Source organism: Cinclus cinclus, chromosome 12 (assembly GCF_963662255.1).
Source record: "Cinclus cinclus chromosome 12, bCinCin1.1, whole genome shotgun sequence".
NCBI lineage: Eukaryota > Metazoa > Chordata > Aves > Passeriformes > Cinclidae > Cinclus > Cinclus cinclus.
Window position 1 is genome coordinate 17,843,728 of NC_085057.1, and position 21,159 is coordinate 17,864,886.

The 21,159-nt window shown below is 40.8% G+C and overlaps 1 protein-coding gene across 2 annotated transcripts in view; it reads left to right on the forward strand.

Moving 5' to 3' along the window:
* Positions 1 to 21,159, forward strand: part of BICD2 (BICD cargo adaptor 2) — a 48,114-nt gene that overhangs the window by 19,428 nt on the left and 7,527 nt on the right. For both annotated transcript variants that reach the window (XM_062500560.1, XM_062500559.1), the window contains exons 2-6: positions 9,247 to 9,459; positions 12,315 to 12,467; positions 13,032 to 13,484; positions 14,447 to 15,466; positions 16,500 to 16,651. In XM_062500560.1, coding sequence (XP_062356544.1) covers positions 9,247 to 9,459; positions 12,315 to 12,467; positions 13,032 to 13,484; positions 14,447 to 15,466; positions 16,500 to 16,651 — 1,991 coding nt within the window. The remainder of the gene's footprint in view (positions 1 to 9,246; positions 9,460 to 12,314; positions 12,468 to 13,031; positions 13,485 to 14,446; positions 15,467 to 16,499; positions 16,652 to 21,159) is intronic.

The window sequence follows — 21,159 nt, forward strand, 5'->3', positions numbered from 1 at the left end:
TGGGGATATTGGAGTGTGGGAGAAAGAGCCTACTCCCAAACTCGTGGGAATGTGAGAGCTTTTGGCATGGTGAGGAACAAATAAGGAGCTGAGATCTGTGTGGCTGTACTGGCACTCAAGTGGTGGCTGGCCAGAGGCTGAGTGCAGTCTGGGGCTGTGGATTAAGGAGGTGGTGGTGCTGGGCTGGAGATCCAAGATTGCCAAGAGGAGCTCGGTCACACCTGCTACTTGCAAGGCCACACCTTCCTGTGCATATGGGTGACAGACTACAGACAAGCCATTGTGTTCAAATAGACAAAGAAAGATTTTGCTTACAAGTTCTGTATGGGGCAGTTAAGATATTTCCATTTTGGTCTAATGTAAAGGACAGAATGCATATACTGGCTTTATTAAGTATAAGTTGATTTTAGTAAGTTTATAAGTTGTCTTTAGTAGGTATAACTCCTAACTTTAAATACAGCCACATACATGTTTAGAGGACTGAGATCTCATTTGATTTTTCTTTCATGCTGTTGCAGGATATTTTAGTTACAACGTTGTGTTTTAACTCCACACAGCCTCCAAGCCGCACACAGCCACAGGGTGGGTTAAGGTGGTACCAAAATTGGCCAGATAGAAACTTTCTAACATGGTTTTGAGTATTAGAAAGCAGGCATTCCTTATTGCAGGCCTGATCACTTGGAGGATCCCTCCTCTAATCCAGTGCCTTGGTGAACAGAGATTTTATCATGCACAATGATTACTTTGTCATTAGCTCTCCCTGCTTTCTCAGTGTATATGTGTTACTTTATTTTACATAGTTTCCCCCCTTATTGGAAGTCTTTAGGTGTTCTCTTGGGGCTTTCTTTGCTGGTGTTCAATTTCTGGGGTCCTTTTTAAGTGGCTTTTTCAGCTCCAGCTTTTGAGGAAGTGCAGTATCATTGTTTTGCATGGCTTCTCTCTTGTCAGCCTTATCTGTTTCTCCAAGGTTACATTGTTTCCGTAATTTGATAAAAGAAATATTGTTCTAGTCCACTATCCTTATCAAAGGTGAAGATGAGAAGGAAGGCAATGATGTCAGCCGAGGTACTCCATGATGCATTTGCTCAGTTTCCAGTGATTTATTGATCAGACACTTACTGAACAGTAATGGGTATAATTTGATTAGTAACACTAGATGAAAGATTTTTCTTCTATGAACTATTACAATAAAGGCTGTGTAAGGCACATACTTAGGATAACCCTGCATTGTCCTTTATGAAATGCATAACTTCAGTAAGATCTTGTTGAGTTTTAAGTCAAGAGCTAACGTTTTAAGAAGGAACAGGCTGCTTCTAAGTTTCTAGTGTCCATGCACTCTTTGAAGGTTCACAACATATCTTCTCAGGACTAATTATGAGCTTTAATGAAATTATTCTTTGAGGTAATCTGCTAGAGATCTAGTGTGATACTTACAGATCACTGCTCCTGGTTTTCAGTTTCTAAAAATTATTTCATTATAGGTAATACCTACATCAAGTTTCCACACAATTATTTGTAATGCATGTCCTGAGAGGTGCTTAGGTTGAGTGCCTGCAGAGGAGTGACATTCTTAACAGGACACTACTGTACAGAGTCCATTTGCAGTCATTTCTTGTTTCATATGCAGGGTAAGATGATCCAGTGATCTGCTTAACAGGATCAGCTGATGTTGTGAACTGGCCTGTACAAATATATAATTCCATCAAATTTAGCAGAAAGGTTTAAAAATCAGCAATTGATGATCAAATTTCCTGCGGCGTGACTTCTGGGAAGAGTGAGTTTGAACAGTGTTTTGATACCATAGAGGGTAGGTAAGGGCACCCTTTGTACTTGTAAGTAGAAATCTCTAGTTTCCTCTGCTGTCTAGCTCCTAAACAGTGCTGATGTTCACCAGCATTAACTCCTCTTACAACTTTACATCTTTCTTTCTTTTGAGACTTGGTCTGGAGCTGTGTAGGTGTTGCTGGCAGCATTAATTGATCTGTTATGATGCACAGCAGAGAAAGATGTCTCAGGATAGCTTGTTTTATGTTTTTCCTTAACCCATCAGACCTAAAGTTATCCTGAAAGGAGTACTTTTTTCTATTGACCTGTGTGTCATTCCCCCTCACCATTCTCCACTCACATGTACCGTTTCTTTGTTTATAGGAAAGCAGACATTTATGCTCACCAAACTTTCCATTCCTCTCTGGTTTAAAATCAGCAGAATGCAATTGAGTCTTTTTTAACTGTCTTTCCCTGTTACAGTTATAGGAATGTTTCTTGCAAAAACACCCCAACCAAAACCCTAGGTTTTGGCTGAGTGCTCTTGTAGTCACTGAGAACAGCTGGACTTGCTGGTGGGCTGTACAGGGGGCTGCAGGCTGTGTGGCTTTCTTGGGAAGGTGTCTGATGATGAAGGCAGCAGCAGGTTTTGAGGTGGCCATGGCGACACCATCCTGCCCACTGTCTCCAGAGCAGGACAATGAGGATGAGGAAATGCTCCACACTGTCAGGAAATGTACTTTTAATGTCAGTAGTCATGTGTTTATAAGTGACAGAGACCACATTTTGGGTGGATATGTATTTAGCTAATTTATAGCATGAGCTTTGAAACAAAAATAGCATTCACATCTTCAAGAGCAGCAAGGCTCACAGTCTTTCACAGCAGTGATGAATGACACTGGTGAATGAATTACCTTGTGACTAATGTCCTTGGCTTTTAACTCTGAGCTTTCCAGGACCTCTGCTTGGAAATCAGGACAGTAATGAGTCCTGGCACGGCTGGCTTTGCTCCCTTACACCAAAGGGAGAGAGCAGGTGTACCTTGATCACAGTTAGGTGCCTGCAGCTGAAGGAGGGGAGGATGAGTGCTGATCTCTGCTAATCAGTAGAACGCCTCCTGAAAAAAGACTTGAATCTCTCTTGAGTAGTGGTAGAAAACAGCTGAAGGAAAATGTCATTTGATTTTAGTCTCATGACTTTTATCCTTATTTTAAATAAAAAGGACGTATTGATTAATGGCACCTTTTTTATTGGGGGCTTGGGTTCTATTTAATTTTTATGGGTAAGCCATTCTTTCACTGGAAAAGTAGCTAATGATAGCCTTCTAAAAGGGGCAGTTTCTCTAAATTCTTGATCTTCAGCACAGAAGAAACAAACACATCTACTAGAGTGCTCTCAAACCTCACTACAAAGGTGCATAAGCACCTCTGTGTGTGTTTTCTGTGGTGATGTATGTACATGGTACTGCTCTTCAAGTGCATGCATGCACGTGGGCATCACCCTGCTTTTTAAACTTGACTGAGAAAGGCAAAGGGACTCTTTTCAGACAAGCTCTCCTTTATTGCCTTTCTCCTGTATTTATGTCAGCTTTTCTTGTCAATGAGTTTGAAACTAATTCCTCTTCTTTCTAATGTGCCTCTTGGAGGAACGTATGCATGTTCTTGTCTGCTTGTGGCAGTGCAGTAGCTGTGTTAATGTGACTGTGATAGCAAGAAGGGCTGAAGCATCTCTTAAATATATCACTGTGTGAGTGAAGGAAAGGGTTATTGTCTCATGCTACTTCATCTGTTCAGGATGGTTAGCATCATATAGCAGTGTTTCATGGCAGAGAATAGGCCAGTGTGACATTTACTAAAGGCTGCCCCTGCTGCTTGACATTTCAGCATCCTGTGTGGCTGATTGCGCAGCCTGGAAAATGAGAAGAAATCAGGCCATGCACAGGTAAAGGAGGCTTCATTTGAGAAGAAATGGGCATAGGGATCAATGATGTCCAGAAGTTGATCTGTGTTGTAGAATTCTGTGCTCTTTTAAGATTTTACTCCCTCTTCCTTAGTTTTTCAGCTCATGTATAAGCAATTGTTTCTCTCTGCTCCTTGTCTACTTCTCTAAATGGAGAACACAAGTTCGGGTTTAGATGATGAATGAATTTTTAAGCAATTTACTTTATGAAACTCCTTCACTGAAATATTTTTGTTTTCTGTTTGCTTGGATGTGTTTCTGCATGGCACAGCAACCTACATGTCATTTTGACTGAGTATGAGAGGGATGTCACTTCCTCTGCTTGTTCATTTGTGTCATGTCAGGGCAGGTGGGCTGTGACTTTCCGCTTTAAGCAGCTGTGAGAGTCTTTTTTTGCCCTTTCCTAGTTGCTGTGGTTCAATGTGTATAAGAAGACAGAGTGCCCTAGAGACAGTGCAGGGCAGCCTCCAGAACCTCTAACAGTCCCTGTGCAGTATCTGGATTCTGATCAGCTCTAGACAGGCATTTAGGGACATCAGCTCTTTGCAGAGGTTAGTAGAGGGTTTGAGATTGTACTGGGTTTGTTCAGAAAAAGCCCTTTCTGGCATCTCTTTTGGGAGTTTTCTATGATAGTGGCATCCCAGTATTTTGTGTTACTCTTGTTTTTAGCGGTCTAGTTCAGCATCCCAAAAATATGGAAGCATAACCAGCATACTTTGGATGACTTCTGGGCCAAGTAGAGATCTGGAGTGACAGATTATAGAGTCAGAACTGTTCTGATTTTCCTGAAGGCCTGAGAGTCTTGCTTTTGAGCATGACTGAGATCAGTCTATGCATCTCCTATATCACAGCAGCTGTTCTGAGAGAAGCATTTGGAATTCTCTAAGAAGCGTGTTTCAGAGATTCTTCACATTTTCATGTGTTCCTTGACCAGCTGCACTATGAAAAAGAGCTTCTTTCAAAAGTTCATGCTTAAAATTTTAACAATGTTTTTAAGAGCTTGGTATTTTGGCAGTATGCTAAACTTCACAGAATTGGAAAAACTTTCTTTTCAAAGCTTGGAGTTTTATATGAGAACATCCTTCAGTGTACTGGGTTTCATGCAAAAAACTATCTATGTCTGTATGATTGAGATCTTGTTCCTCCCGCAACATAAACAGATGATCTGTGTTATCATGAAACCTACAGGAAGCTTCACCTTTTATTAAGCCTGTCTTTTGGAAATCAGTACCTTAAACTCTGTCTAAATGTAGTTTGATCCAGGGCTTCATTTGAAGTGAGCTGGGTTTGACCATTTTATATAACATTGCAGTTTTTGGATGAGCCTGCCTCATCCATTTGCTGTCCAGATTCTTTTTTCTGTTCATAATTGTTGTGGAGAGCTTTGAATTCTTGAGATTTAAGGCATCATCACCTAAAATTTGTAGTAATCTCCTTAATTTAGCAATGATTTTTTTCTGGACTATTTAAGAAGATGATAGCGGGTATTTTCTACATGCCTTGATTCTGCTGATATAAGCAATTCTGCAAACATGAAAGTTGATTTAATAGCATTTAATACCATTTTCATTACTGATTTTGGTAAATCTTCACTGGAAAATTATGGTAAGTTTTCCATGTGTTTCAGAGATGTTATAATTGGCCTTTGAGCAAGGCTGTCTAGTGTATTTGAAAGAAGAGAGGAGAAGGACCTCATGGACTGACATGGCTGGTAGGGCATGGCGGCTTGATCAAAGGAAACCTGTCAGTTATCTGCAGCTTTGGCAGCAGGTTATGAGCAAGAACCAAAAATTAACATCTGAATGATTTGGTGCACTTCTCTAAGCTCACTGTCCTTGCACCACATAACTGCAAGTCCCCAGCTGGGAAGTGTTTCATGTTTGCCTGGTCCAGAGGTAAACAGCCATACAAAATTTGGGGTTGTGTATTACAGAATTTGAGGTTGTGTGTTGGGGGGTAGATGTTCATTTATGTTGGTTTCAGGTGGTGTTAAACCCAAGGAGGGCTTCTGATGTGTGTCCCGTTCAGCTTTCTGAAGAGATAGTTGTGAATAATTTGTACGTTTGTCCAGAAAAGTGCTTTCCAATGCACTGACGAGCGCAGCTGAACAAATAGCAAGACAGCATTTTGGTTCATGAACTCTTTGATTTTCCTTTTGCTCTGATATTGGGAATCTGGAAGATAAGAACTTTGATAATCCCTTAACATGAGAATCTTGTAATTCCTAGAGGCAGCTGTTGAGCAGCACATGATGTTTTGCAGCCCTCACATCAGAAACTTTTATTTTCTGAAGAGATACTCCGAAGTCTATAATTTCAATATAGCTCTGAACAGTTTTCTTCCCTAGTAGATGGAAATAAAACTTTTGGAAGAGGAGGAAGAGCAGGGTAACTTTGACTTCTGCTTCTATGTTTTAGATAATGTTAAAGCAAAAGTAGATGGGCAGATGCTGGGTCCAGGATGTATGAAGGTTTAGGGTTTTCATGCATAGCAGTAAAAAGTAAGTTTTCCTTTTACTAGCTTTGTTTAAGACAGGTCATGGCTGTAGCAATGGCAGGTAATTGCATTACCCTGTGATTTTGCACAATTTTGTTTAAAGTTACATTTCCTGTTCTGCGCAGGAATTCTGAAAATGGCTTGTAACAGTGATGTCTGAAGTTGTTTCTAAGGACATACAAGAGGCATGACAAAGCTTGGTTGGAATGGAAGTGTTTTTCAAGTGTTATCTAATAAATGCACGCAGCTTGAATTGTTCCAGGCTGCCTGTCCTGATGACTGTGGCTCTGAAGGAGGTTTCTCATGTTCTTTGTGTGTCAGAGTCTGTTTGCTCACAGCTCTGTACTCCAGACAGTAATACTCAAGCTAACGGCAGGGTTTCTGCTGACACTTTGCAACCATGCTGGCTGGCTAACAGCAAGTAACAGCCTTACTGTGCAGAATTAACTGGAGCCCACAGGGAACAGCAGCATCCTTTGGCAGGAGTCACCATGAGCTGGTTTCTGCAGTTAGTGTGTGTGAGCAGTTCCTGTTTGTTTGGTTCAGCTGTGCTAGATGGGACAAGCCATAGTAAAAAGCAGTTTCTGAAAAGGGAGTCTGATTGTGGTAGTGAATGGAAAAACCTCTCACACATAAAAGTAGTGATAACTTACTGAAGTTCACCTTGCCATTGCCAGAGAATAGAGTTGTGATTGATGGCTCAAAAAATAGTGAATGATTGACAGTTGACCATGGAATTAACAACACACTTTTAAGCCTCTGAACAAAAATATACATTCTTTTATGGAAATTTGGGAAACTTGTAAACTGATGAAAAAGTATCATGTAAAAGTAAGATTTTATATACAGAATTCATTGCTGTAGGATTTTACTGAGGCAAAAAAATGCATAAACCTCTGAAAAATAAAGAGGTGTTTTACATGGGTAACTCAATGTTAATAGGTCTTCCAAATTTACATTAGGCATTCTCCTTCGAGGCTTAAGGCCTGAAGAGATTATGTGATTTCTTGCACCTTTCTCTGAAGCATCTGGCAGTAGCCTCTGTAGAAGACAGGATATTGGATTTAAAAAATGTCATCCTTTATGACAGCTTCTGTGTTTAAATACTCCTTGTCAACTGTGACTTGGGCAAAATGATGACATTTTCTTTCCAGATGTTAAAGAAACCCAAGGCCTAGCATCTGCCTTTGAACTTTCATGAGGAAATCAGACATCATTTGTAAGAATCCCTCCCTTAGTGGTATTGCTGAACTCCTTGATGGAATCATGGCTGGGCTCTGAGGTCTGGCTGATGAATCAGCTGTGGCTTTAAGTGTCCTGAACTTCCATTTGCAGTTTTGGCATCCATCAATGGTGCTACTTCACTGGGCAAAGAGATGCCCATTGTCCCTTTGTCTGTGACAGATTTGTCATACATGCTGGTCTATAAAAGGTAGATCTTAATTTATAACAGGGGGAAAAAATCAGTGTATTTGAGGAGCTGGGGTGCTTTTTGTTATCCCTTTAACATTTATGGAGATCTTGGGTATTAGGCTTCTAAGCCGCTTTGTTGAAATTCATTTGAGAGGGACTTGCACAGATGGTACTTTTTGTCTGAAATATGGTGCTTTTTAATTTCCCTTAGGTTATCTTGACAAATCTGGCTAGAATTTCTGCAATGGATATTTGTCTCCTGTATCTTTGACTTGCTTATCTGAAATAAAATTTAGTCTGATAGGAGCAATATCTGTGTGCCTTTAATCATAGGCATCATTGATCAGCTGTTTCAGTCCTGGTATCATTAGTAGTTTCTGTGCTATTAATGTGCCTGCTTTAATATACAGAGGTAATAAAACACTGAAATCTGTTTCTCTTCAAAGCAGATTTTTTTCTTCTCTGACAGTATTTTTCTGAAGAGCTGGCAAAAGATGATCTATTGAAAATACATGACTAGATCAGGAGTTTCGTGAGATGCTTCTCCGTCCTTGACTTGATCAGATATTAATGCTGACTAGGAAAAAGATACTGAGGCACCTGAAGAGGCACCTGAAAGCTCCAAATATGCCTTGGGTTGGATTGTGGTGCAATTCTTAAAAGATGGCATTTTTAATCTTGCTAGATATGGCTGATGTGCCAGGCCATGTGTTACAAATGTAACTACTGGAGTGGCCACCTCTGCTCTCCAGCGTGTCGCAGTGACAGCTGCAGGCTGTTCTGCACCCCAGCAGCTGGGGTGTTTGTGTGGGCTGGGGGCACCTGTGGAGAACACTACCACAGGGACCATCACCTGGAAGGGTTTCAAGCAAAATGAAGACCCCCAAAAAGAAATGCGAGGAGGCAAAGTAATGCCAATGTCAGGACTAGCCAAAGGCAGGCTGTGATGTGTGGGTTGGATTTCTGACCTGCCTCTGAGTGCCTTTGCTGGCACACTGCTGGGGATTGATGTGTTGAGCTGGCTGGGGGATTGTCCACTGACCTACTTCAGCCAGTGTGACCCCACTGGCTTAGCTTGAATCCGGAGCGGCCCTGCCGATGTCGCCAAGGCCGGGGAAGGGGATTGTAATCTCCCAGCCAGGAGCAGCTGCTGGGAGCTCTCAGCCTGGGAAGGGGAATAGGCTGCTAATGGCACATGTGTTCTCAGTGATTCTGGTGTTGCAGAAGTGAATCTCACCCCACTACAGAGAATATCCGTGTGCAGTAGTGTCTGGTCATCTTGCAGTCATCTGGCTGAAAGCCAGTCATGTTTTAACAGCAGACTTGAGTCACTACATTGTTGTTCCCTCCCACAAGAGTTTATATGAGGGTTTACTTAAGCATTCTGCATCACAAAACACTGTTTGAATGCTGCGATTTGCTTTCAAGAGCACAGTGTTGCCACTGATTAGCATTTGTAAATCTGACCCCAGAATTGGAGGGTGTAGGAAAAGGTTACATTCCTTTGTCTTGAAGAAATATATGAGGCTAAATATTTTCAACTATTTAAAATAGAAGTTTCTTATGCAGAATTATACATTTACTGATAAAAGATGTGTTTTCTGACTGTCCTAGGCTTTTGGACAGGCCCATACAAACCACAAGAAGGTAGCAGCAGATGGAGAGAGCAGAGAGGAAACCTTGATTCAAGAATCAGCCACCAAAGAAGAATACTACATGAAGAAGGTCATGGAGTTGCAGACAGAATTGAAGCAGATAAGAAATGTCCTTGCCAACACACAGTCTGAAAATGAACGCCTTAATTCTGTTGCACAGGAACTGAAGGAGGTGAGTGAAGATGCACAGGGTGCACTGGAACTTGGATTTGTTACATTTTCTAGCGTTATATAACAAAAATGGGGTAGATTCTTGAGCTGAAGGGTGGTTTGACAGGCTCGTGGCTATATGTTCAGCCATGCTGGTCCTGTGGGTACTGCATATCAGTCCCCTCAGTTCCAGAATTGCTGCCTTAAAAAGCAGAGGAACCTGTTTAGGCCAAGCACAGAGACTCTTGGATGTACTTTTTCTGCTTCATTCCCAGTGCAGACTTTCTTGCTGCAAAATATTTGTGGCATTTTTTCCCTTTTTATCCCTTTTTCCTCCCTAATTTCTGAAGGTGTGGGATTATAACAAAACACTGAAATGCACAAAGAGAAGAATAGTAAAGGTTATAGTCTTGTGTTTTCTCTCATGAAGTGGTGGCTTTTACATTTACATAGGTTGTTTAACATAATAGCTTTGATTTATTATTGTTTTACTATTGAAACCACATATTTTCAAGGGAAAATAATTGCTGAAAAGTTACTTAAAGAGTTTAATTACTTACAAAATCTGTAGCTCAGCAGAAGTCTTTCTTGCATGATTGTTTTGAGAGCTCAAACCATTGCTTAAATTCAGACTAGTAAAACTACAGAGACTGTAAGCTACAGATGGATGAATAAAACAGACAGCAGTTATTATTCCTGAGCGCTCTTGCAGCTTCCTTTGAAGCACTGGGGACTAGTCTTGTCTAGTCCTAAGTTAATCAGCTGGCCTCCCCTGCCAGGAGGGAGGGCTTTCCAAGACCCCACACTTGAATCTCAACTTACTCCATGTGACCTCAGCTGCAAGTGTCTCATGTAATTTCTTTAGGACATAGTAACAAATATGGGGATAATATTTGGTGGTAAAATCGATGAGAAAATCTGGATGACTTCTCTGGAGATTTGGGAATTCACTGGTGCTTCTTGTAGGGGTATGGCAGAGAAGATTTGTGGTACAAGCGGTCACAAGTGATCAAACAGGCCAGTCAACTTCTCCTTTAACTTTGTGGAACAGACTTGGAATCAAGCCTTGTCCTTAGACAGGGAAGCAGTTCCTAGAAATGCAGATACAACCCTATTTCCCAATCTTAAGACTAGCTTCATGGAAAAGCTGCCCACCCAAGAGGTAGCACGGTGTCTGTGAGGGATTCTGGTCACTCCTCAAAGTATGCTGAGCAGCAGATTTTCAGTTTTCTTCCACTGTCACTGCAACTGGAGCCGCTTTTTCTTTCCAGATACTGCCACATTCCAGTTACCTTTTAAACAGACATAAAAATGTGAATTCATGTCAGTCCTCAGCTTTCCCTGTGGCCCTGGCTTTGTGCAAAGATAGCGAGACAACTGAGGCATGGAATATGGGATATAGCAACTTGTAATTTGCATTGGTGTACTGTTGTGTCTGATTGCAGCAGTTTTGATTTCTTGGTGTGCTATGAAGTTATGCTCTCTTTGTGGCTAAACACAAGCAGACAGTTTTATATAGTCTAATCTTTACCTGATGTGTGAGGGAATTGTAATTCAAATTTATTAGTCTTAGCAGTTGCAGGTGGCTAAGTATTTGTGTTCAGAACATGCCAGATTAAAGTCTTGGTACGTGCTGCAGCTGCAAACATTTCCCTTACCTCAGTGTACTGTGTGTGCCTGTTGGTACCCGTGTGGTTTACTCAGTGGATCTCTGCTGCATGCTTTCAAGGGCTGAGACCCTATATAGTCATCACTGACATGCCTCTGTCTGGCTGGGAGTGGAGAGCTTGTAGGGAATCTGAGTTTGTAGGTCTGAGGCTGAAGCTTGTTTGGCTGGGCTGCAGGACAGGTGAGATCAGGCAGAAGGTCCCATATGCCAGCTGAAGTGACAGGCTGCCTCTGTCAGCAGCTAGCAGTAGTCTTGAACTGGAGCTGTGGAGAACTACCCCATCATATCACAGGCATGGCTACAAAAATACTATTTTTCTAGTCAACTGTATTCCCTGTTTGCCTATGTCTGAAGCTAATTCTGTGAATGTTTTAGAACATACTTTTCACTTTGTATTAATTAAGTGTTTGAAGATAGGGCTTGAAGGAAAATAATATTGGAAAACATGCAAGCTAAGTACAGTGAGCCATTCCTATAGCTGTATATGTTCCAGCTCAATTTATTCAAGTGTCTGTGTATATTCATGAAAGACCCCAAGATCATACTACATTAATATGATGGGTTTTATTTCTTTTCTATTTCAAAACAATGATAATGTTTTCTTTGAAGTTTTTCTTTAAGTCCTGCATAAGTCTTGTGGCTGAGAGAAGGGAGTATTTTATGTCAACCAGTTTCTGTTATTTTCTACCTGACATCTTAGATTTCATGAGTTTTAACTCTGTGTTTCTCTCCAAAAGGATTAATTATATCATATTTTCAACTTATTGCTCTGGTTATAAAGAAAATGTCTGTTGAAAAGCAGCAGCAAATAAGAACATCTGGAGTCATCTGAATCTGTCTTTCTCTTGTGAAAAGGCCATTCTTTTTAAAGTGGAAACAGATTTGGGCACTGACTTCTGGTCTGGAAAACTTTTGGTGGTTACTACAACCAGTGAAACAACACAGGTGTGAGTGTTGCTTTCCCAGCTTGTTTGTTGACCTTTTTCTGAGTCAATGGTGAGCATTTGTAAGAAAAGCAAGAATGCAAAATCTAATTATTGTGTAAATGACTTGGTTTTCTGTGATTTCAGGGGGTGAGGGGAAGAGTTTCAATTTCAATATAATTCAATTAATTAATGCACATAAAAAGATATAAAATATATAAAATTTTGGAATTTGATTGTAGTTGATCCAGTTGCCATCATTTGTGGGTTGGTTTGGTTTTCTAGGTCAACCAGAATGTGGAGATCCAAAGGGCCCGCATGCGAGATGATATTAAGGAATATAAATTTCAAGAAGCACGTTTGCTGCAAGACTATACTGAACTTGAAGAGGAAAACATCTGTCTCCAGAAACAAGTGTCTGTCCTGAAGCAAAGTCAGGCAAGTTTTTCAGCCAGTGGGCATTGCTTTGGTAACACCAGTTAATTCCTGTGTTACAGTATGATTTTGTCTTATTTGAACATCCAACTACTTATTTTCTACCCTTGTACCGCTTCTGAGTCTATAAGCTCTACATTTTAGCACCAAGATTTGTCCTTTCTGACTCTATTTATACACAGTCATAATACTTCATTGCTTCTACTTTGACTTCCAAGTCCTTCCATTGCCTTCTCTTTCTCTGTTGGAAGAAAAGTCTCTATCACTCTGTTTTGTTACTTGGTTTAGTCCTTTTGCTACAGTAGTTTTTCAGTATCTCTTTACAATGCCCTCCATCATCCATCTTCCATCCTTCCCCTTCTACAGTATCTGGAAATGATGGTCTCTGTGAAGGTAAACATAAGCCATGTTTACAGTCATAGTGCTCAAACTAGACTCCAGAAACGAAAAAAGTACTCTATTACTACAATATTGAAGTGACGTCAAACATTCGAAAGCAAAATGACTTGGTGCCTTGCAGGCAGACATTTTCATTTGAGGTACTTCCCCCCATTTGTGTATCTCCAGGTGGAGTTTGAAGGCTTGAAACATGAAATCAAAAGGCTGGAAGAGGAAACAGAGTTTCTCAATAGCCAGCTAGAGGATGCCATCCGGCTGAAGGAGATCTCTGAGCGCCAACTTGAGGAGGCCTTGGAGACATTGAAGACAGAACGGGAGCAGAAGAACAACCTTCGGAAGGAGCTGTCTCACTACATGAACATCAATGATTCCATGTACAACAGCCACTTAAACATCTCTTTGGATGGGCTGAAATTCAGTGATGAAGCCACAGAGCCCAATAATGATGAAATCATGAATGGGTTTGAACAAAACTGCCTCAGCAAACTCAGCAATGGCAAGAACAGTACTTCAACACCCAAGAAAAATGAAAGCTTCCCTCCAGCCCCAAGTCTGGTTTCAGATCTTCTGAGTGAATTAAACATTTCTGAAATCCAGAAGCTGAAACAGCAGCTAGTGCAGGTAAATGGGTTTCCTAAGAAGCTGTGTACTTCCAAATAGGTCCTAAGGTTTGTTTGGAATATAATTTCAGTCTTTTTGGTATCTCACGTGGTACTGTTTATACTGTATTTTTAAGGGCTTCAATTGATTTAGAATTTGAGGGTGTTAAGTGATCATTAGTGAAAAAACACAGCTTTTTTCTTTTTCTTTCTTTTTTTTTTTTTACACAATTGAATTAGCAGTCATGTCCTTTCCTTGCTGGAAAGTTCTAATGCATTTCCTTTTCACTGGCAAGAGCAACAGTAGTTTGTTTCAAAATTGAAAGTTACTCCACCTTCATCAAAAGGAGTTTTGTACTTATATTTTCTGTAATTAATTCAAAGAGCATTCAAAGAGCATGAAGTATTAATCAGCACCAAGCATTTCTGTGCTATATTTGTGCAATTAGGAGGTTGGACAGTTTAGAACAAGGTGCACATTTCTGTTTCCTACTTTTTGTCAACCATGTTTTAAATCATCTTCTACAAGAAAAAGCCCTTGTGCAAAATACTGTCAGAATTTTTAAAAGTGAGAAATTTAAGAGGAGAAACTTGAAAAAGTTTTGGTATTTCTGAGTCTTTCATGAAGTTCCAAGCTTTCACTATAGAGTAGCTGTGTGTTTTCTAGAATTTACTTGGTAATTTAGAAGGTGGCAATAAACTTTAGCTTGCCTTTAGCTGAAAGGAAGTTTTCACAATGAGACCATCAGCTAGGGAATAAATGTGTAAAAATGTGCATTTTGAAGAGGAGATAAGAAAGAATTGGTGATGAACACTGTACTTGAGGTAATTTTAGAATACATTGTAGAGCCTTTCCCATAATGTGCAAGTGATTGGATTTCTGTAACCATATGGACCATTTGCTAAGTTGCCGTGTCTTGGAGTTAAAACCATTTAAGTTGACACAGTTCCCTTAACACAGATGTCTGTGTTCCTGCATTTCAGATGGAAAGAGAAAAGGTTAACTTGTTAACAACACTGCAGGAATCTCAGAAGCAGCTGGAAAATACACGGGGGGCCCTCTCAGAGCAGCATGAGAAAATTGGCAGGCTCACTGAAAATCTGAATGCCATGAAGAAGCTCCAGGCCAGTAAGGAGCGTCAGTCAGCCCTTGACAATGAGAAGGACCGAGATAGCCATGAGGATGGAGACTATTATGAAATAGACATCAATGGGCCAGAGATCCTGGAGTGCAAGTACAAAGTGGCTGTGGCAGAAATTACTGACCTGAAAGAAGAGCTCAAAAATTTGAAGGCAAAATACAAAGAATGTGAGTCTAAGTATGAGGAAGAGAAGAGTAGGTATGAGACTGAGAGCCAAGCTCTCACTGAAAAGATCACCTCACTGGAAAAGTCCAGTAGGCATGATAGAGAACAGATGGCCAGGCTGGAGAAGGAGCTGAAGAAAGTCAGTGATGTTGCTGGAGAAACACAGGGCAGCCTCAATGTGGCCCAAGATGAACTAGTCACCTTCAGTGAAGAGCTGGCCAATTTATACCACCATGTCTGCATGTGCAACAATGAAACTCCAAACAGAGTGATGCTGGACTACTACAAGGAAGGTAAAGGTGGACGTAGTAGTCCAGAGACCAAGGGAAGAAGGTCTCCTATTCTTCTTTCTAAAGGGCTGTTAACTATTGAGCTGGCTAAGGCAGAGAATGGAAGTGGTGACAGCAGCCCATCCCCCGTGTCCTCTCTGCCATCCCCTGTGTCAGATCCTCGGAAGGAGCCGATGAACATTTACAACTTGATTGCAATAATTCGGGATCAGATCAAACACCTACAGGCTGCTGTGGACAGAACAACTGAGCTGTCCAGGCAGCGCGTTGCTACTCAAGAACTTGGGCCAGTGGTGGACAAAGACAAGGAGGCTCTCATGGAAGAAATCCTGAAGCTGAAGTCCTTGCTGAGCACCAAGAGGGAACAGATAGCAACTCTGAGAACTGTGCTGAAAGCCAACAAACAGGTAACCAGGTCTTAGAGCTTTGAAGGTTACAGTGTCAGGGAATTAGGTCATAAGCACAAGGTAATTTATCTTTGAGATCATTCTGTCATTCCCTCAGCTCTGTGGAGCTTTTGTTGTTGGTATTTGGCTAGTCTGAGGCTGAAGCTGGCTGTTCCATTTGAGGTACCCAGCTGTCCCACTTAAAAGACAAGCACTGAGGCAGTAACTGACTTCAGCTTCTCACATACTCCTGAGACTTCATTAAGGTTAAGGTAGTTTCAATCTACTGTTTGTCTGAATTAGGTCAGGTTACATGCAATGTAGGACACCTAAAATGAAGAGGTAGTCTTATTTTCTACTTGAAAGAATTCTAGTAGTTACTCTTAAAAGAGTTCTGAAATTTAGATATTGTTCTCTCTCAAACTGCAAAATAAAAGAGCCTTTCAATATAAGAATATAAGAATGTGGTCGAAATAACAAAGGTGAAAGATAAAATTAGTCTTTAAGGATTGGTTATTCAACAACTTTAGCAGAACAGTAGATGAAATTTACTGCCATTGAAGCACCACATGACATGTTTTGTCTTCTTTATGGTTAAATTGAATTAGAAAAAGAGTATAGTGTTGTTTAAGAAGAAAATAAACACATTAAGTTTTCTTTTGCACATTTGAATGAAGGTGTCCCAAATGTAAAATAGGTAAAATGCTGTAAGGATTAGAGAACTGAGCTAGTGATTGACAAAGGCATTTAAGTATTGAGATACTAAGTGGATTGTTTTGTTCCTTTGTCTTGCTAGTAGATAGGTTTCACTACATTTGTATTCTGTGATTTCCTGATGCTGCTGCATGGTTAATGGGAGTTGGAGACAGCTTTGTCTGTTCCCAGTATTCAGAAATGGAATTTTATCTTTACAAGATAAGTTGACTACAAGTTTAACATTCCAGTACAAAGTAAATGTTTCATTATGTGAATAGGGATTAAAAATCTTTTAGCCAGCCATTTGATGAAGAGTTTCATTAAATGTTATGTTTCTGTACTCCCTGGTAACCAACAGACTGCAGAAGTAGCCCTTGCCAACTTAAAAAGCAAGTATGAGAATGAGAAAGCAATGGTTACAGAGACGATGATGAAGCTGCGAAATGAGCTGAAGGCTTTGAAAGAAGATGCTGCCACCTTCTCTTCCCTGAGAGCTATGTTTGCTACAAGGTAAAGAATATAATGAACTCTGCAAAGTTAAATTCCTTGCTTGTGTGGGGAAAAGTTGAACATCCTTCCCGTCCCCCCTGCAGAGAGTGGAGCAGTAGGTGTTTTTTCCCAAGATAATTTCTTGCAGTGTGTGTGTGTGTCTGAAATGCTCCAATTGATGAGGAACACACGTGGATATAGTGTGCTGCTACAAAACATAAAGCTGTTGTGGCAGAATTTATTCAAACTGGCTGGGAGATTACCTATTCTCAGAGCTAATGACTCTTAAAACCATTAGCTCTGAGAAGGAATGACATTTAACAATGCAGAATTTATTGTACACTGAAGATCGGGCTCTGCTTTACCTTGATCTAGAAAAAGGTAAAGATGTTGCAGACATCCTGGTAGTCTTAGGTTGTCCATCCTACAGTTGGTATCTGTAATTTCATTTACCTGTATCAGCTGATTTGATTGTTTTGTCTTTGGAACTTTCTTAGTTGTGCTTTGTGGTGTTAACAGACATCAAACCATGCTGACACATAGAATCACTTAATCATCAATTCTGGAAGAGATATTAAAGATCAAGTCCAACGGTCAGCCCAGGACTGCCACTTAACCTCTAACCCACGTTACCCAGCACTGGATCCAGATGCTTTTTGAACACCTCCAGGGAGGGTTACCTCACTACCTTCCTGGGCAATCTATTCCAATGTCTGGCCACCTGAACAGTGAAAACGTTTTTTAATATCTACTCTGAATCTCCCCTGTCTCTGCTCAAGGCCATTTCCTGTGATCCTTTCACTGCAGGAGCAGCAGAAGAAACTGGCCCCACCTCACTACCAACCTTTCAGACAGTTGTAGAGAGTGATGACATCCCCCTGAGCTTCCTCTTGTCAAGACTAAATAAACCCAGCTCCCTCAGCTGTTCCTCATTAAGGCTCAGAGGAGCCAGGCACAGGTGTGACTTTGAGCATTTCAAGAAAGGGTTTCCCAGGTGGGAATAACAGCACTTGCCTCCTGTTGCTGGTGCTAGATCTAGAGGTGATGAATGGCATATAGGGACAAAAAAAGGTCTGAGCTGCTGTCTTGGTTTGAAAGATCAGGTGTCTGCTGAGAAAGGCAGGAGCCTTTCTTGAAATGGAAAATGTAAACCCCCTCCCTCAAAATTACTGTAATCTTGACATTAAGGAGCTCTCAGGCAAAGATATGGGAGCAGGAATAACAGTTCTTCACTAGGAAAATTAAAAATAAAATGAAATAAAAATACAGTAATACAAAACACTGACAGAGTCAGAATACAACCTGACACCCTGTCAGTCAGGGTGTTGGTAGCAGTCTGATTAAATGGTGGCTGCAGTCCTCCTGAAGTAACAGATGTGGTTCTGTTGAAGCACTGGTCCTGTAGAAGGGTGCAGTTTTCCTCTAGAATCCAGTGGAAAAGGCTGCTCTGATGTTCCAAATATCAGATTTCTATCTAGGTAGGAAATGCTTGGCTCCTCTCCCTGAGTGGAGCATCTCCCAATGGGATGATGTGATTTTATTAGTCCTGCAGTGGGACACAATGGCCCATTAACAGAAGGATATCTCCCTAGAGGAAGGATGGGTTGTGGAAAAGATAAAGAACACTGTCCCAGTGATTCTAACAAATGGATTAACAGAAGATATCTGCCCTGGAGATAAGGATCACTGCCCCACCTGGTTTTAACAGACAGTGATAAAATACATACTTTTGGTTACATCCTGCTGTGCATGCCAAGACAGCTGCCAATATCCATGTGAAAGCAAGGAGTTGTCCAGGGAGGACAAAAGCATTTCACCTTCCAATAGGCGTGCTGTCCCCATAGATGATGTTGTGCACACATTCAGATTTATAGCACTTAGGTGCCTGCTCTAGACTCTCTGCGTATGTTGCAGATTCAACCTTGGTGAAGGTGCCTCCTCTAGATAGGCCCTGGACCTGGGTTGTAACAGTCTACTTCCAGGGATTTGTTGGAGTGTCTATTTACAGACCACCTTCCCATGTTCCTGGTGCTCTGCTTGAACACTGCTGCTAAGGAAAGTGAACCACAGGATTCATACCTGTAAAATACTAGTGGTGCAGAGAGTTCCTCACAGTACTCTGTGCCAGCTCTTGTTTGGCAGTTTGTCTGCCCTTTTTGGTTTTAATCAAAGTGGAAAGTGAGTTACTTTAAAATATGGGAGATTACTCAGTCGCAATTACTTGTCTCCATAATGTTTTAGATTGACAAGTCCTGGTTTTGTTTGACAATCATAGATTGTGTCAGTGCATGTATCTTGTAAGAAACAAAGCACATGCATAGCTTGGGTGGTGTGGAGAGAGCTGAAGAGGTTGGAATTGGATTCTGGGGTAAGGAGAATTTGGGGGAAGGTGTTAAAAATCTGTCTTGAGTATTAATTTCTTTAGTATTATTAATGTCTATAGGATTAATCAGTATTAATTTATTATAATTAATTAATTAATTTTCTAATATAAATATTTAGTTAGAAACAGCAGGTGGCTGATCTCTTGCAGCTGAATGCAGTCAGTGCTCATTTATATATAATTTTAACTGTATCTCTGCTAATACATTTCCCACTTTTTAATAAAGATGAGAAATTGTGATTTTAATCCTGCATATTTGAATTTCCTTAGTGCATTGACAATTTAATCTCTCAAGGTAGAAGTAGTTTAGTAGATGCTTCTCTCTAATGCCTCCTTCAGTCACTGTTGAGTGACCTGTCTTGTTTCCTTGGAAGTTGTCACATAGTCCTCACTGATTGCAGGGAAAAGGGAAAAATTATGGGTATGCCCAGGTGCATTTGGTTACATCATTTTTTTTTTCTTTTTCCTGGAACGGGGCTTGATTCACTAGTGAATTTACCTATAAATGATATTAAAACTATTACATGATGACCCTTGCATAAACTGGTCTGTAGAACTAAGGCCAAACCAATGTTTGTGGGAAGCAGTGGTATGCAGCTTTGGAAGATGCCAAGTTAGGTTTTTCAATAATTTGGCTTCAGGGAGTTTCAGAAGATTTAGTTTTTATTTCTCATCATTATAATTAACACTCAGGATATCTATCTGTGTATATACACCACCAGCTATGTGTATATAGCTGGTGTTGTTTCTAGAAATCTAGTTGATGTCTCCTTAAACTTTTTTTTGTTGTTGTTAATTACTAGTAGTAAGAAAATGGGCAGCATTGAATCCTTGTGTTCGCTATCTACTTAAAGCTGTAAATGTGTGGAAGTACAACAGGCTTATACTAATTTCATATTCCTCCTAAAAGCGTAAAAGCTAAATTATTTTCTTTCAAAGGTGTTTTTAAAAGAAAGACATCTTCTATTCTGATTTCATTGAATATACAGCTGGGAAGTAGCCTAGCACATGACAAATGGAATTGTAAAAGGGAAGGAGCCCTTATTGTTCTGTCAAACAAAGCAGTAAAAATACATACAGCACAAAGAAACGCTGCCATAGCTGCTGCTGCCAGCTAAAGCAAGTTGAGACCGTGTGTCATCCTAGATGGTTAGGGAGGCAACGTTTCTGGGTTTTGGTTTGGGGTTTCTTGAGAAAATTAAATTGAGAGTCAGTGATCAGCATGAAGGAAGAAAGTGGGGCAGATCCCAGTCCCCCTGTGCATATGACATCTACAGCCACTTTTAGGAAACTTCTCACCCCTTTGTTCCATTAAATGATTGCTGTGCTTTGTACAGTGTGATGTTCCTTGACCTGAGTCAGCCATGACCTGGGACAGCCATTCTTGCACCAGGACAAGGTTTGAGTTTGAGGCTGTAGGATTCCTTTTGGATTAAAGACTCAGGAAAGCAGGTTTAGGATGTGGGATGGTATGTAGGCAGAGTAAATACTTCTGCCTCTGCCCAATCATCTCTTCTGTAGGAGAAAACCGTCACTCAGGTGCAGTTAAAAACTGCAGCTGCATATATGCTACTGACAACACTTCCCGTTTGTGGGGAAGAAAGGAAAAACTCCCTGAATAGAATTCTATGGAAAAAAAAAACAAACCACTTTAGGTACTTGAAATAGTGAATGCCTTGTAATTTCTAAGGACAGTCAGTTGATGTTATAAACTTTTGTGCTAACAGGAAGTTCTGTGAGATAATGACTTGCTACAATAATCTTTTGGAGTCAAAATCCTGGCTTTAATTACAGTTTGACTCACATGGGAAAGACTTCACTGCATTCTAGACTATGCCAGGCATCTGTGTCACCTGTCAGCCATTGACTTTGGCACAACTGGCTGTGCTTGGTCAAGAGGCAGGAGTGACACCAGAACACAAGTAGGACAGTGTGGGAAGTCCCTGCTCTGCTTTACTGCAATGGTTTTGTTTTCCTTATCTGTTTTTGTTCCAAATGGGGTGGCGATGAAGAGATCTGCACCCACCCCCCCCCCCCACCCCCCCCCCCCCGTGCTTTGGCTGGCCTGGATAAACATTCTTCTGCTGCATGTCAAATCAAGAGGACAGCAATCTTGACACTGTTTCACTGAGCTGAAAGTTTTGGG